This window comes from Zeus faber (assembly GCF_960531495.2).
Source record: "Zeus faber genome assembly, chromosome: 12".
NCBI classification, from domain to species: domain Eukaryota; kingdom Metazoa; phylum Chordata; class Actinopteri; order Zeiformes; family Zeidae; genus Zeus; species Zeus faber.
Genome location: NC_137196.1, coordinates 9,620,171 through 9,633,851, shown reverse-complemented (window position 1 = coordinate 9,633,851; position 13,681 = coordinate 9,620,171). Strand labels below are relative to the sequence as shown.

Here is a 13,681-nt window from a genome sequence, read left to right as displayed (position 1 = left end):
TGATGAATGTACACTTGTGATTTATTTTTTATTTTATTTTACTTTTATTTCTATTTTTACAAATGCAGCTACCCTCTCAACAATGAAAATGGATACATTTGTGAGGGGTCCAGGTTGAAAATCTTGCCCCAAAAGAATGCAATTGATATAATAATAATAATAATAATAATAATAATAATAATAATAATAATAATGTCAACAAATATGGATTAACAAATTAAATCATATCAGCAAAACAAATTACATCTTTGAGTTTTGTTTGCAATATCTCTTGTCAAACTAAACTTTTATCTGAAGCAAACATCAAGGATTGTTTTACCCCGAAACAATGCATTATGTGATAACGGCACATTTTGTGATAACTTGGCAACAACTATGAGATTTGACCTATAATGCGCAATGGCCCCCGCATTTTGTTCAACATTCAACATCTTGAATGCAATACACAATAAGTTAGCCAGATTTTGTAACCTATTAAATAATGCGGTGGTTATTATGGGAGTTAGTACATTTTATGATGAATATGTAATAATTCAACACATTATGTAATAACACACCAACATTTATTGGGAAAATGTAATGAGAAAGCTCACACAGACACTGAATATGGACTTCTACTCTGTGAGGTAAGTACTGGAGATAAGTTAAGGTAAGATTCATTTTGGGGGATTTAAATATATTTGTATATTTAATACAACACAGACAATTAATACTATTATGGAATTATAGAACCCAGAATCAAGATTGTGGCAGCGCCCCTTGCGGCCGCCTCGTGTCGATTACGCTCATTTTAGTATTTTTAGTATTTTTAGAGCTTATAGAGCAAATTGTGCGTAATCACCGGGTGTCATGACATTTCACTGCAATTATGTATGACCGTATGTATATGTATGTGTCAAATAATCTCTTGAACTTGAACATTGTCACACTTCAGCAACATTGTTAAATATTTTATTCTCAAGATTAGAAGGTATTACTGTATCTCAAAATCTTTACACACAAACAAAATAAAGCCCATGTACTTTTATTTAAAGGAAAGCAGCACAAAGTATTTGTAAACGTTTCATAAGTTCCAACAGAAAAACGAAGCAGGTTTTTTTAATCGCAGTCCTGTCTGGATCGACGCAAAGATTTGACAGTACAGCTCTAAATTTCACATAATCTCATCATGGTTTCCCTCGTCGGCGGGGGCTTGGTCGGCGTAGCGGAAGGGGTCGTAGAGGTCACGCTTGAAGTCATAGGGGTCAAAGTAAGGGTAGAGTGACTTTTTCTCCACCTCAGCTGCAGGGGCGGCTTTCTCCGTCGGCGCCGGCTCCTCCGCCGCCTTTTCCTCGACAGGTTCTGGGGCCACTGCGATGAGGCGCGGCGGGTGATCAATGAGGCAGTCGGGGTCCCAGTAGGGGTCGCAGTCGTACTCCATAGCCTTGACAGTGACGACGGGGGCGGGAGGGGGAGGAGGAGGAGGAGGAGGAGGGGCCGCCTTCTTGGGGGCTGGGGGCGGCGGGGGGGGTGCGACGGCCTTGGTCCCCACCTCCTTGGGCTGGCAGGCGGGGTTGTAGCGGGGGTCGCACAGCACCGGGACGCCCCCCGTGGGCAGGAACACGATCTGGGGTTTGCACAGCGAGTCCTTGGGGTTGCACAGGTAGATGACCGTGGCGTCCGCCAGGGGGTCGGGCGTGGGGGCCAGTGTGGTGGGGGGCGGCGGGGGCTTGGTGGTGGTGGGCGGAGGGGCAGTCGCGGGCGGCGCCGCAGTGGTCTGCACACCCAGCATGCTCTGGTAGATGGAGGCGTCCTTCCCGTAGGCCTGCTCCAAGTGACGCATCTGCTGGTACAGTATCCTGATTCTGTCTATCTCATAGAGCTGGTGGAGAGAGAGATGGACACACACACACACACACACACACACACACACACACACACACACACACACACACGCGCACACACACACACGCACACACACACACACACACACACAGATGATGATGACAGATGACACAGAAGTTCTAGAGCTAGTCATCATTCAGCCTTGCACGCTATGTTCAAACTCACTCCCTCGATGTGTCCGATGCTGTTGTAAAAGCGATAGTAGGACTGGAAGTCGGGGTTGCCGTGGTACCACTTGGGCTCGACGTTCCTCTTGGGCCGAGTTTGAGACAAAAAGTTGTGCGCCCGAGCGGAGTCTATGGTCACCGCTTCCGCTGCTGTGTTCCCTGTCGAACAACAGCGACCGTGAATTGTGAATCAGAGGGGCAGGAAAAGCCCAGAGTGGAAAAATGTTCTCCCAACAAAATTTCTTCTCGGCGTTTCCTTCTGTCACTTGTAAGTTCAATGTTATGTGGTTGAGTGCTAAACAGCAATGATGAAATATGTCTCATTGATTGGTGATTTTCCAATTGAGTTCTATTGCTTTCCTTCAAATAGTTGCTTATTTCTGTCAGCACATATCACGTTTCTTAAAATATATTTCTACTATATTAATACCTTGAGAGGCCTTGACTTTCACAAGAGATGTTGCTTGCAGCAGTTCTGCAAAGAGGAAGTTAGAGAAGAGTATATTAGGTACACATAAACCTTTCTAAGCACCAAGCCTGACTGACACAGGGCAGCCTGTATAACTTAACATTAGAAAATATGTACGATATACAGTATGTCACGATTTGTTCATTTGAATAATGGTGCAAATGTTCAGGAGCCCAAGAACAATCATTTCACACAAAAATGTGGTTATTTTCTCAAACAGACCTGGCATTAATAGTAGACAGCATAATGCGCTCATCAGGGAAACCCGGGCAAACATCCTGAAGATCTGTGAAGGCAAAGATATGCGTTTTAAATGGGCTACTGTCATGCAGCAATGTCATTTTAATTTGTGCATTTTCATATTTCTGCCCTTGCACTTGATAGATTATCTGAAACTATCCTATTAATCTTTGTAATGTTTTGTGGTTAACAGTGTTTTACCTACTCAAATTTCATCCAATAGGCAGGATGTTTTCCTTCAAGGGCATTCGTTCACTTATATGGTTTGGTATAACTTATTATTACTTATTGTGGTCTAAAATCTTATTAAGCTATGGTAAAGCATAAAAAAGTGAGGAAAAAATAACAACGCAGACAGCTCAATAGTACGAAAACAATTGTTTTAAAAAGTTCACATCAAAACTAATAATTAAAAAAACAACTCTAGAATTTTACATTTTAGAAAGTTAAATTCCAAAATTATTCCTGAAACAGCAAAACAATGTCTCACCTGTCCTGGCATCTCCCCTGCCACGCAGTAGGATGTTTGGGAATATTACTGTTCATAAATACTCGTTTTAGTGACGCCTGTAATTGCCGCCTTCTGATTGGCTGTTCATCTTTGGGGAGGGGGCGAGGCCATCTGTATGACCCCCGCCCCCTCCTGCCTCTCGGGACGTGGACGATCGTGAAGCTTCGGAAGTCCCAATTTAAAGGCTATCTTCAAGCACCCCGGGCCCTTGTAAACGCACAGCAGCGGTGCAGCCACAGAGAGCGCAGCCGCAGACAGACAAGTTTGCGAGACTTTGGCCGTCGCTGCCAGGTCATGAGCCGAAAAAAAAAAGAGGAATAATTTGTTTATGTGGGATTGACACAATCAGACTAAACCTCCAAAGTCTGTCGTGTCGCAATGAAAGAGAAAGATAAATGATTGAAAGGTGTTAGAATGTGGGTTTGCGTGCACCCTCAGCCTTGTGTGCCCGACAACCTGGCTACAGTCCTCACAAAACATTCCAGGAAGGTAGAAATTAACACTCTCTCCCCCGGAACAGCTGGATATCTTCTTTTAACTTTGTCCAAAACTAGAGGTCGGGTGCGGGGGGGGGGCAGCTAACTGCTGTTTGGGGCTTGCAGAAATATGCTGGAATTATGGGCTGGCCTGTCCAAACACTAATTCAATCGGACATAGCATGAGAAGTCCTGCAGGAAGGCCTTGAAATGGGAGATCTTAATGTGTTCGTTTCAGGAATCACCTGGATATACAGTATATATACTGTATAAATATATTATTATTATATTTCTTTAACTACAAGACCATCCATACCCAAACAAAATGGATTAAAAAAAAAGTGCAATTTGGATTAGTTCAAAATCATGATGTAGTTAAAGTGATGTTCCCTGCCCAGTATAATGTGTTGGTACTGGTTGGCCGTTGTGCAGATATTGAAGTAGACTGATCCTTGATGGAGAAGCCAGCCTTTTTCCATAATATCTCATGTATTTGATAATTTTTTTCTTCATTTTTCTGTGTTTTTTTTTGTGTGTGCTTTCCCCTCCTCCAAAGCAGAGGGTATGACTGTGGCCAAAGAGAATGCAGACACAGGGAGTTTGGAGGGTTTTTACCAGGTGGCTAATGGTGAACGTCCTACTGTAATTGCTCGGCTCCCCCTGACTGAAATGGAAGGGTGAAAAACAAAACACATGGTCCTTCAATCATATACATTACATCTATAAGTGCTAGAGGGTCTCACAAAATAGCTCAATCTGTTATAGAATATGGTTTTCAGTGGGGCAACAAAGGAAGAAAAAAAAAACCTCCTTAATATTCCTAAGAATTCATGTATTTTTCTCATCTGATTATAAGAAAACCTCTGAATCATTTGGGGTGCTTTCATTCTAAAAATATGGGAGAAATGTTTATACATCTTATAACTGTATTCTTGAAAAATAATACATAATACAATATACAGCAATGGTTCTCAATGAGGGGTCTGGTGACCCTCCGGGGGTCCTTCAAGGGGCTCCAGGGGGACTGCAGCAAAAGGATTACTGAAAATCTCCTCCGATTTGGGTCCCAGAGGCAAAATCATATCAAATGTGGTTTGTGGCCAATTATCGAATTAGGATTATCAAATTAAGGGTCCTTGATAAGAGATCAGAGAAGATAAGATAATCAATCAATGCCCTATATATTATAGTTGTGATGACCCTGATCCTTAGATGATCATCCTCTGCGATTTTGAAATTGTTTTCAATCACCATATGTCATCACAAGGGTCCCATTCTGCATCTCAGGTAAGAGAATCTGTATGGAGCTCTCTACAGGGGAAATGCTGACATTTTTTAAAGCAGCTTTCATTGCAACACTTCACCACCGGCCTCAGGGCATCAATTATCATAGCAGGTGCCCCTCTGATCTTCAGGTGAAATTATACCCTGTCCCGCAGCTCTCGGCAGGACACCAGGGGATCACCACGACGGTATGTTTTCAGACCTACACACCTCTTTCCAAACGAGATTTAGGTCTGTAACCGAAATCGACCATATGTTTTCATCGCCCCTAACTTGAGTGAGTTTGAATAAACTATTGAACTACCAACCTTTCAAAGAGACTTTTAAAAAAAGACACACGAATCAGTTCTTCGCGTCCATGCTATACACTGACTTTCCGACACACCGAAGAACAGAACAGAGTCGTGCTTCGTCGGATGAATGGAAGACCCTCTTTCTTCTTGTTGAGGAAGGGAAACACGGTTATGACCGCAGGCTGAACTTATTACAAAAGGAAAACAGTGCATTTGTTTTGTGTCATTTGTGTTCATGGATACAAACAAATAAACTAACGCGCAAATGAGTGTGTGTGTGTGTGTGTGTGTGTGTGTGTGTATAATCAATAAATAAAATAAATTCACGTCAATTCGTGAGTTGACCAGTTATCGCCGGCCACTAGGTGGCAGCAAGCGGCATCGCAAGATGAGGGTCGGGCAAACCAGTGACGTCATTTCCTTTATGGGGTCCAGACTTTTGTAGTTCCGACGCCGGTGACCTGTCAGCAACGAACCATCCCCGAGGAAAAAGAATCCAACTCGTCAGACCTTCCGCCAAGTGCAGGAGTCGCCGCTCGTAGCTCGTTTTTACGAACCGGGCAACGAGCAGGCCCGAGCAGCTCCCCGCGCCGCGCTAGTGAACTCGGCGGCTACGTTGTTAGCCGAGCAGCGGGAGCTAGCTGGCTAGCCTGCGAGCTGTCCCGGGCGAGACAGCCGCCCACTCCGCGCTCCGTAGACCTTCCTCGCCAAGGAGCGGGACGGTAAGCGGCGAGTGAATGGTTGTAAGGAACTCAGAACGTGCATGTGTCTCCACTGGGGCGGGGGGGGGGTAGTTGGTATCCCAAGCCGCTGGGATCTGAGCCGCACGGTTCGACCGAGACCGAAGTTGACAGTTCGGTTCAGCACTCGCGTCCCCACTTTTGCCACGACTGGGATCCCCTGTTGTCGCGATGCGGACTGAATCCGAGACGTGAAGCAAGTTGTTCGCGCATTCAAGGATGTTATTTGACGAGAGACGACGCGACGGGCCGCGCCTGTTCTGCTCCAGTTGTCACTGTCTAGGTGAAAGATCGTCACCAGGGGGGGGACTTAAAATAGAGAAGCGGGTTTAGTAAGGATTTAATTCCAGTGCGACCTGGTATCAGGCGATGTGTTATTGCACCCGGTACGGAAACCGGGCACGATTACAAGCTAATCACCCAAATCTCCTACTGTTGGACCCCACCCCCAACCACCGTCCGGAGAAACGAGAGGCGGGGGTTGGGGTCTTTTTGTGCGAGTGTCCTCGGTGACAGCTCAGCTGCCTGTCACCCTCCAGGTTCCTACTTGGCTGCCACGACACTATTTCTATCAGTGGTCCTGTCTGTTATTCCAATGAGTCGTAGCAGCCACGACTGTCTGGCATGGCTGCCAGGTTCCGCCAAGGGTTAATAGAGAAGTCACTCTGTGGCAGCTCAAGGACAGGAACACGGATGGCTGACGGGGTAAATCAAATGATAAAATCCTCCACCCATCCTGTACTACCTGCCCCAGTGCCTTTGGTAGTGTGGTGGAATGCCAGGAATGGGGCAGGGCCACAAACTAAAACATGTCGACCCTGTACAAACTTTTTATTTTATTTCATTCCCTCTTGCGCACTTATAGTCACGATATTAGCAGGAAGTAGAGATTCATTTCTTTCATTTCCCCTACCAAGTCCTTACTTTGTAATGACTGATGGCTGAACTCGGGCAATCATCTGGTTTTGATATCTAAAACTGTCTTTCAAAAAAAAAATAAAAAAAAAGCTTTTGCTGTTAACATACCACACTAAGAAGTTTTCAATCTATTTCAGAAACAACCATAACTTTATCACTGTACCCTGGAAGACAGTCAAATGGATCCAGTCTCTGGGAACGAGGCCAGGTGGCTGTTACATAACAACAGAATCAAATTAACTCACCACCTCCACCCAACTAATCTCTATCGGCAAATGCAAAAGAACACCCTCTAGTGGTGGACGGCAAGTCTTAGAGATCTATATGTAAAGGAATCTTAGACGGATTCAAACATTTATTAAGAAAGGAGCTGTGTTGAAAGTCGGATGTAAAGAGAGCCCTCTCTTTGAGAACAAAACGCACTACATTGACCCCACTGTCATTTGGCTCATTTCAGTTTAATGACCGTGGAGGTGGTGTTCTGTTAATTTGACCATATCATCCTGTCTGCTAATCCTAATCCAATATGGCCATATTTGCACCTGTGTGGGAAGTGTGTTTGTATTTGCAGGGATGCATAATCCCTTGTAACAGGACACCGTTGGGGATTTAATCCGGCTTTACAATATCAGGAGATGTCAGTGTATTTATTTGTATTTTGTACCCCCCCATCATTCCCCAGAGGATGGAGGCCCATGGCTCCAGCAGGCTGCTCGTGTCTAGGAAGCGCAGGAGAGAGGGCTCCAACGGAGAGGCCGAGGAGACGGAGAGGCCGGGGAAGGTCCCCAGATGTACCGTGGTGAGTCTCACGTTACTGCTGTTATTAAAGAGTGCATTTGTCCGCTGCTATAAATGGACTCTGTGTGTGTGTGTGTGTGTGTGTGTGTGTGTGTGTGTGTGTGTGTGTGTGTGTGTGTGTGTGTGTGTGTGTGTTATAGTTTGGAAGAAGATTGAATAGAGTGATAGCAGAGGCGGGTTAAATGTATAATAGGTTGATTCTGTTGGCTTAATTTAACAGAATCGGACTCTTAAAGGGCCAGTGTGTAAGATTTAGTGGCATCTAGCGGTAAGGTTGCAGATTGCAACCAGCTGAATAGCCCTCCCCTCACCCTCCCCTTCCAGGCATGTAGGAGAACCTGCGGTGGCTGCGAAGCCCGCGAAAAACAAGAAAGGCCCTCTCTAGAGCCAGTGTTTGGTTTGTCTTTTCTGGGCTACTGTAGACACATGGTGGGCTCCATGGAAGAGGACCCACTCCCTATGTAGATATAAATGGCTCATTCTCAGGAAACAAAAACACAATTCTTATTTTCATAGGGTTATACACTAATTAAAACATACTTATGAATATTATATTCCATTTCTGCCAAGGCAGTTACGCTACATGCCACGAAATCTTACACACTGGTCCTTTAACCAAGCCCTATGAATTCCATGTGCCACGTACTGGTCTGTTATCCCAGCAATTAAAAATTCTTAAGCGTTCCCCGCACCTCCGCGGCATGCAGAGAAGTAAGGAAAACACCTTAAATGTTGACAAAAGGTACACCGCGCTTCACAGCCAGTTTTCCCAGTTGCCTCTTTTGCATCCGCTGTGTCAGCAATAGGGAAATGATCTACGGCCAAGTCTACCTATACTGTGTGTGTGTGTGTATAGAAACATATATATATACTATGTATCTGTACCAGATATCGGGACAATCCTATAAATGGATCTTGTTGTTCTGTTTTTCATGGTTCCAACAGGGACTGAAGCAACCGGCGCCCTTTGCAGATGAACTGGAACCCGCTGACAAACAGCCTTATCTGCGAGTCAGCATGGCAGAGGCCAAGAAGGGAACACCACGTGAGTCTTCCCCCGGATTCCCAGATTTTCTTTGACGTCTTCTGGGCTTTTATGTATTGGAAGAGCCCTTTAGTAGTATGCCTGATTGTGCCCTTGTTCAAATGCAAACTGATGATGATTGATCCGTGACCCTCCTCCTTCTCAGTCCAAAGGCCGGTGCGGGTCTACGCCGACGGCATCTTCGACGTCTTCCACTCGGGCCACGCCAGAGCTCTCATGCAGGCCAAGTGCCTGTTTCCCAACACACACCTCATTGTTGGCGGTAGGGGGGTGTGTGTGTGTGTGTGTGTGTGTGTGTGTGTGTGTGTGTGTGTGTGTGTGTGTGTGTGTGTGTGTGTGTGTGTGTGTGTGTGTGTGTGTGTGTGTGTGTGTGTGTGAGAAACGCCATTAGAATGCAAAATAATTAAAACTGGATATGGCCAAATGGGTTTCCCTTAAGGGGCCAATTCCAGGATCGTTTTTTGACCCGTGAAAGATCAGTGAGGAGATGACATGAAAGGGTTAAAGTGCATCTGTATAAACAGTGAAGACTATCCAGAGTTTGTTCTCAGTGGTTGTTTTCAGATGCATTTTATGTACAATGAAATCCATATTCATAGTCATACATCTTATAAATTACATTTAACTCATCTAGTGTTTAGCAGCAACGAGTCACTCCTTCATTCAATAACAATAATATACAGTTATTTACTGGAAACAGTCATTCCCTGAGTGCTGATGTGGCCCGTGCAGCTGAAACAACACTATGATATTGTTTCAGCTGCTCCGCCCCCCTCCCTCTATAACATTGTTTTTAAGTGTGTGTGTATGTGTGTGTGTGTGTGTGTGTGTGTGTGTGTGTGTGTGTGTGTGTGTGTGTGTGTGTGTGTGTGTGTGTGTGTGTGTGTGTGTGTGTGTGTGTGTGTGTGTGAGAATGTGTGTGTGTGTGTGTATATATATATATATATATGTGTGTATTTTCTCTTTCTTCCAGTCTGCAGTGACGACCTAACACACAAGTACAAGGGCTTTACGGTGATGAACGAGGATGAGCGCTACGACGCGGTGAGCCACTGCCGCTACGTGGACGAGGTGGTGAGGAACGCCCCCTGGACGCTCACGCCTGAGTTCCTGGCCAGGCACCGGGTGAGTGGGGAGGGTTCGTCGACTGGGGGGGGGGGAGGAGGAGGCGGGGGGCAGTGTCGCTCGTCCGTCCGAACGTCTTGACACGACTTTCTCCGCAGATCGACTTCGTGGCCCACGACGACATCCCGTACTCCTCGGCTGGCAGCGACGACGTTTACAAGCACATAAAGGAGGCCGGTGGGTGCCACGGCAGCCATAGGCCGCCACCGATCCCCCCCCCCCCGTAGTCGCCAAAGATAACCTGCTTCTGCCTCTGTCGACGCCAGCGCTTTAAACAGTTGGGATGTCTGTGTCCGCAGGCATGTTCGCTCCCACCCAGCGCACGGAGGGCATCTCCACCTCCGACATCATCACGCGCATCGTGCGCGACTACGACGTCTACGTCCGGCGCAACCTGCAGCGCGGCTACACGGCCAAGGAGCTCAACGTCAGCTTCATCAATGTAAGGACACGCTTGTCTACCTCAATGCTTCATATTAGAGCTCCATTTATATTTATATTTATATTTCAGACACAGTGTCCTTTAAAGATCCCATGAAGCGGCTTCTGTAGCAGCACGGATTTCTGCTATTTTGAAGTTTCCTCATACTGGAACTGAAATACTATTTTCCATAATGTGAACATGGATATGCTGTTGGCTTAATGACCTCTCAATGTAGAGGAACCTCAAGCCTTTTGGATTTCAATAAAACACCACAGAGGCCTCCCGCCTCAAACCTCTCTCCCCTGTCTTCCCTCTCAGGAGAAGAAGTACCACCTGCAGGAGCGCGTCGACAAAGTGAAGAGGAAGGTGCGCGATGTGGAGGAGAAGAGCAAGGAGTTTGTGCAGAAGGTGGAGGAGAAGAGCATCGACCTCATCCAGAAGTGGGAGGAGAAATCCCGGGAGTTCATTGGCAACTTCCTGCAGATGTTCGGCCCCGAGGGGGCGCTGGTGAGTCCGTCGCGCCCTCGTCCAATCGGATGTCAGAGAGAGAGAGAGAGAGAGAGAGAGAGAGAGAGAGAGAGAGAGAGAGAGAGAGAGAGAGAGAGAGAGAGAGAGAGAGAGAGAGAGAGAGAGAGAGAGAGAGAGAGAGAGAGAGAGAGAGAGAGAGAGAGAGAGAGAGAGAGAGAGAGAGAGAGAGAGAGAGAGAGAGAGAGAGAGAGGTTTAATCGTGAAAATGATCAAGATTGTTTTATCAACTTCCCCTGTCCCCTCATTAAATGTATTTTTTATTTTTATTTTTTGGAACTGTGTGGCTCATCCAGAACAGTCTCAGGAAGAGCTGAGCCTCTCATCACTACATCCAGTCAGACCTCCCTGAGCATTACTGATGAAAGATTTGTGAACAAATGATTTTTACCGAGTGCCTCATGAGGAACCAAGTCCCAAAAAAGAGCCGAAGGTTTAATCGCGACGTCGGTCCTTATCCGATTATTCTGCAGGACTCTCAAACGATTCGCCTGAGTGCGGGTGTTTTCCCAGGTTGAATCAAGCCCTGCGCGTGTGTTTGTGGCCCCCCCCTGCAGAAGCACATGCTGAAGGAGGGGAAGGGGCGCATGCTGCAGGCCATCAGCCCCCGCCAGAGCCCCGACAGCAGCCCCGCCCGCGAGGAGCGCTCCCCGTCCCCCACCTTCCGCCTGCCCTTCTTCACCAAGAGCTCCCCGCCGCCCTCCCCGCCCCCCAACCACAGCGCCGCCCGCGGCTACCCCATCAGCGAGGACGACGACGACGAGGACGACGAGGACTAGGAACCCCCGCCCGAGCCGTCTGTTTCCTGTCCGCTTCACGCCGCTCTCAGCGACGAGTCGCAGCGGGTCCTCCCTCTCCTTCCACGTCTTTCCCGTTCGTCCTTCTCCGGTCACCAGTGGTTTCCGCGTTTTGATTTCCTTTCGAGCCGCTCTGGCGTCGACCGTGTACTGTAACCGCCACCTCAACAGCGTTTCTTTCGTTTTTATTTCTGTGTTTTTACAACCGGATTTGAACAGGCGCTCCGCTTCCAGCTCCGTTCTGAAGTAGCCGCTGGTCAGCGTGGCCGCCATGTCTCCGTAGGAATATTTGTTCTACAGCGTCACGGTGTTGGTTCATGTTGGGGTTTTTTGTTTTTTTTTTGGTTTGTTTGTTTGTGTGGGTAAGGGCGGGGTTAAATTGGGAAAGAGCTCCTTAGTTTGAGCTACAACGAGATCGTGGACGCACTGTAGAGCTCGAGTCGAAACGTAGCGAACCGAACGTATTTGACAGAGAGGAGTGCAGTGTGGTGAATGTTTCCTGGAACCCGGCCCCCACCTCCACCTCTTTTCTAACAGTGTGTATCTGTGGCTGCATGTGTGCATGTCACGTGTTTGAAGCATCGTCCTTCTGTCCAATCTGACCCTGGACGACTTTGCACACGACAGGAAAAAAAACAACAACCAAATTGTCGATAATAATGAAGTCCAGGTCAGTCTGTGGAACAAGAGTGGACAGTGGGAGACTATGATGTTCAAGGGGTGGTGGTGGTGGTGGTGGTGTTGGGGAGGTGAATAAATCACTTGTCCTGTTGGTAAATATTCTCAATCGAACACAAAATTGTCGTAATCTGTAGATTTTATACCCGTAACGTTGACATCTTGTCCTGATCTCAAAGAAGCGATTAACCCAGAAACAGCTTTGGCTTTTTAATATATTTTAACCATTGTGATGCAGATCTTTAGCACCTGCATCTGATACGATATAAAAATATATTTTAATTATGTATCATTGTTCAATAATTCACTAGGAAAAAAAAATACAAGGCACACAAACATCAGAGAAAATTAAAACATGACACTAATACCTCACTGCTTCAGGTTTGCATTGGTCTTAGCAATAGGTTTTGTTTTTTTGTTTTTTTAAGTACAAAACTGCACTTTTTGTGATTAATCCCTGTGATTTCATTTCTTCCGGTTTGGTGTTAACACCACTCTCATATTTTTAGATGTTCATTTCAAAAAGATCAGGGTTTGGTTTTTCCACTCAACATCATCAACACACATAACACACATTTGGTGGCGTTGGCGCCATCTTGTGGGAAGTCTCCCGTTCTCACTGGGAGAGGCACATCCTGAGGGCCCTTGTTCTAGAATTGAATCACTCAAATATTTAAGATGTTCTGTTGAAGCACGAGTTTCTGATGTAACCCAAGTGGAAATGTCGAGGTTCGTCTCCAAGACTTGAAAAGAACGAGCGCTGAAACAAATGTTGGCAGCAGCACGGTTGAGTCAACTTATTTTTCCTTTTTGTTCTAGTTCTGTCAAGGTCAGTTTCCCGAAAAGTCCTTATCTGCGTAGATTGTCTTTGCCGCGTTGTAAACCTGACAAATGTTTCCTTTTTATTTTCACTGTTTTACGGCAAGTTTCTGCTTCAATGGAAAGTCTGGCAATTAAACATGCAACTTGTGGTATTAAACTGGGCGAAAAGCACTTGTAAGCTCTAAAACTACTGTAATAAAAATCCAGTCTAGCTTGTAGTTCATGTCTCTGTTGTGTTGATTCAGTGTGCCTGATACTCATGCCTCACAAACCTATTTTCAAATCATTTTACTGCAATTTGTTTTTAAATTCTATATTTGCAGTATTAAAGAAGTTTCTGGAACTTGATCAAAGTAGATTCACTGCTCTGCAGCAACTTAATAGGAACACTGCCCCTTGACTTATTCAATTTTATGGACGGAAAATATGATTCATGTTATGTGAAATGTGTTTATAAATATAAAATGCTAAGTTAATACCGGTTG

At 45.9% G+C, this 13,681-nt stretch overlaps 2 protein-coding genes across 2 annotated transcripts; one reads left to right on the top strand and one right to left on the bottom strand.

Moving 5' to 3' along the window:
• Nucleotides 1-1,153: 1,153 nt before the first annotated feature.
• Nucleotides 1,154-3,262, bottom strand: LOC307238327 (uncharacterized protein; the record flags this gene model as incomplete). Its single annotated transcript, XM_080011259.1, has 5 exons — nucleotides 1,154-1,861; nucleotides 2,050-2,210; nucleotides 2,482-2,526; nucleotides 2,743-2,806; nucleotides 3,251-3,262. 5 exons carry the CDS (start codon nucleotides 3,260-3,262, stop codon nucleotides 1,154-1,156), a joined length of 990 nt encoding a protein of 329 aa, XP_079867385.1.
• A 2,505-nt stretch (nucleotides 3,263-5,767) lies between these two features.
• pcyt1aa (phosphate cytidylyltransferase 1A, choline a) lies at nucleotides 5,768-13,414 on the top strand. Its single transcript, XM_080011559.1, has 9 exons — nucleotides 5,768-6,046; nucleotides 7,665-7,781; nucleotides 8,726-8,825; nucleotides 8,971-9,087; nucleotides 9,799-9,950; nucleotides 10,049-10,127; nucleotides 10,250-10,392; nucleotides 10,693-10,881; nucleotides 11,457-13,414. The coding sequence occupies exons 2-9, from the start codon at nucleotides 7,668-7,670 to the stop codon at nucleotides 11,676-11,678; spliced, it is 1,116 nt and encodes a 371-aa protein (XP_079867685.1). The 5' UTR covers nucleotides 5,768-6,046; nucleotides 7,665-7,667; the 3' UTR covers nucleotides 11,679-13,414.
• Nucleotides 13,415-13,681: the final 267 nt, after the last annotated feature.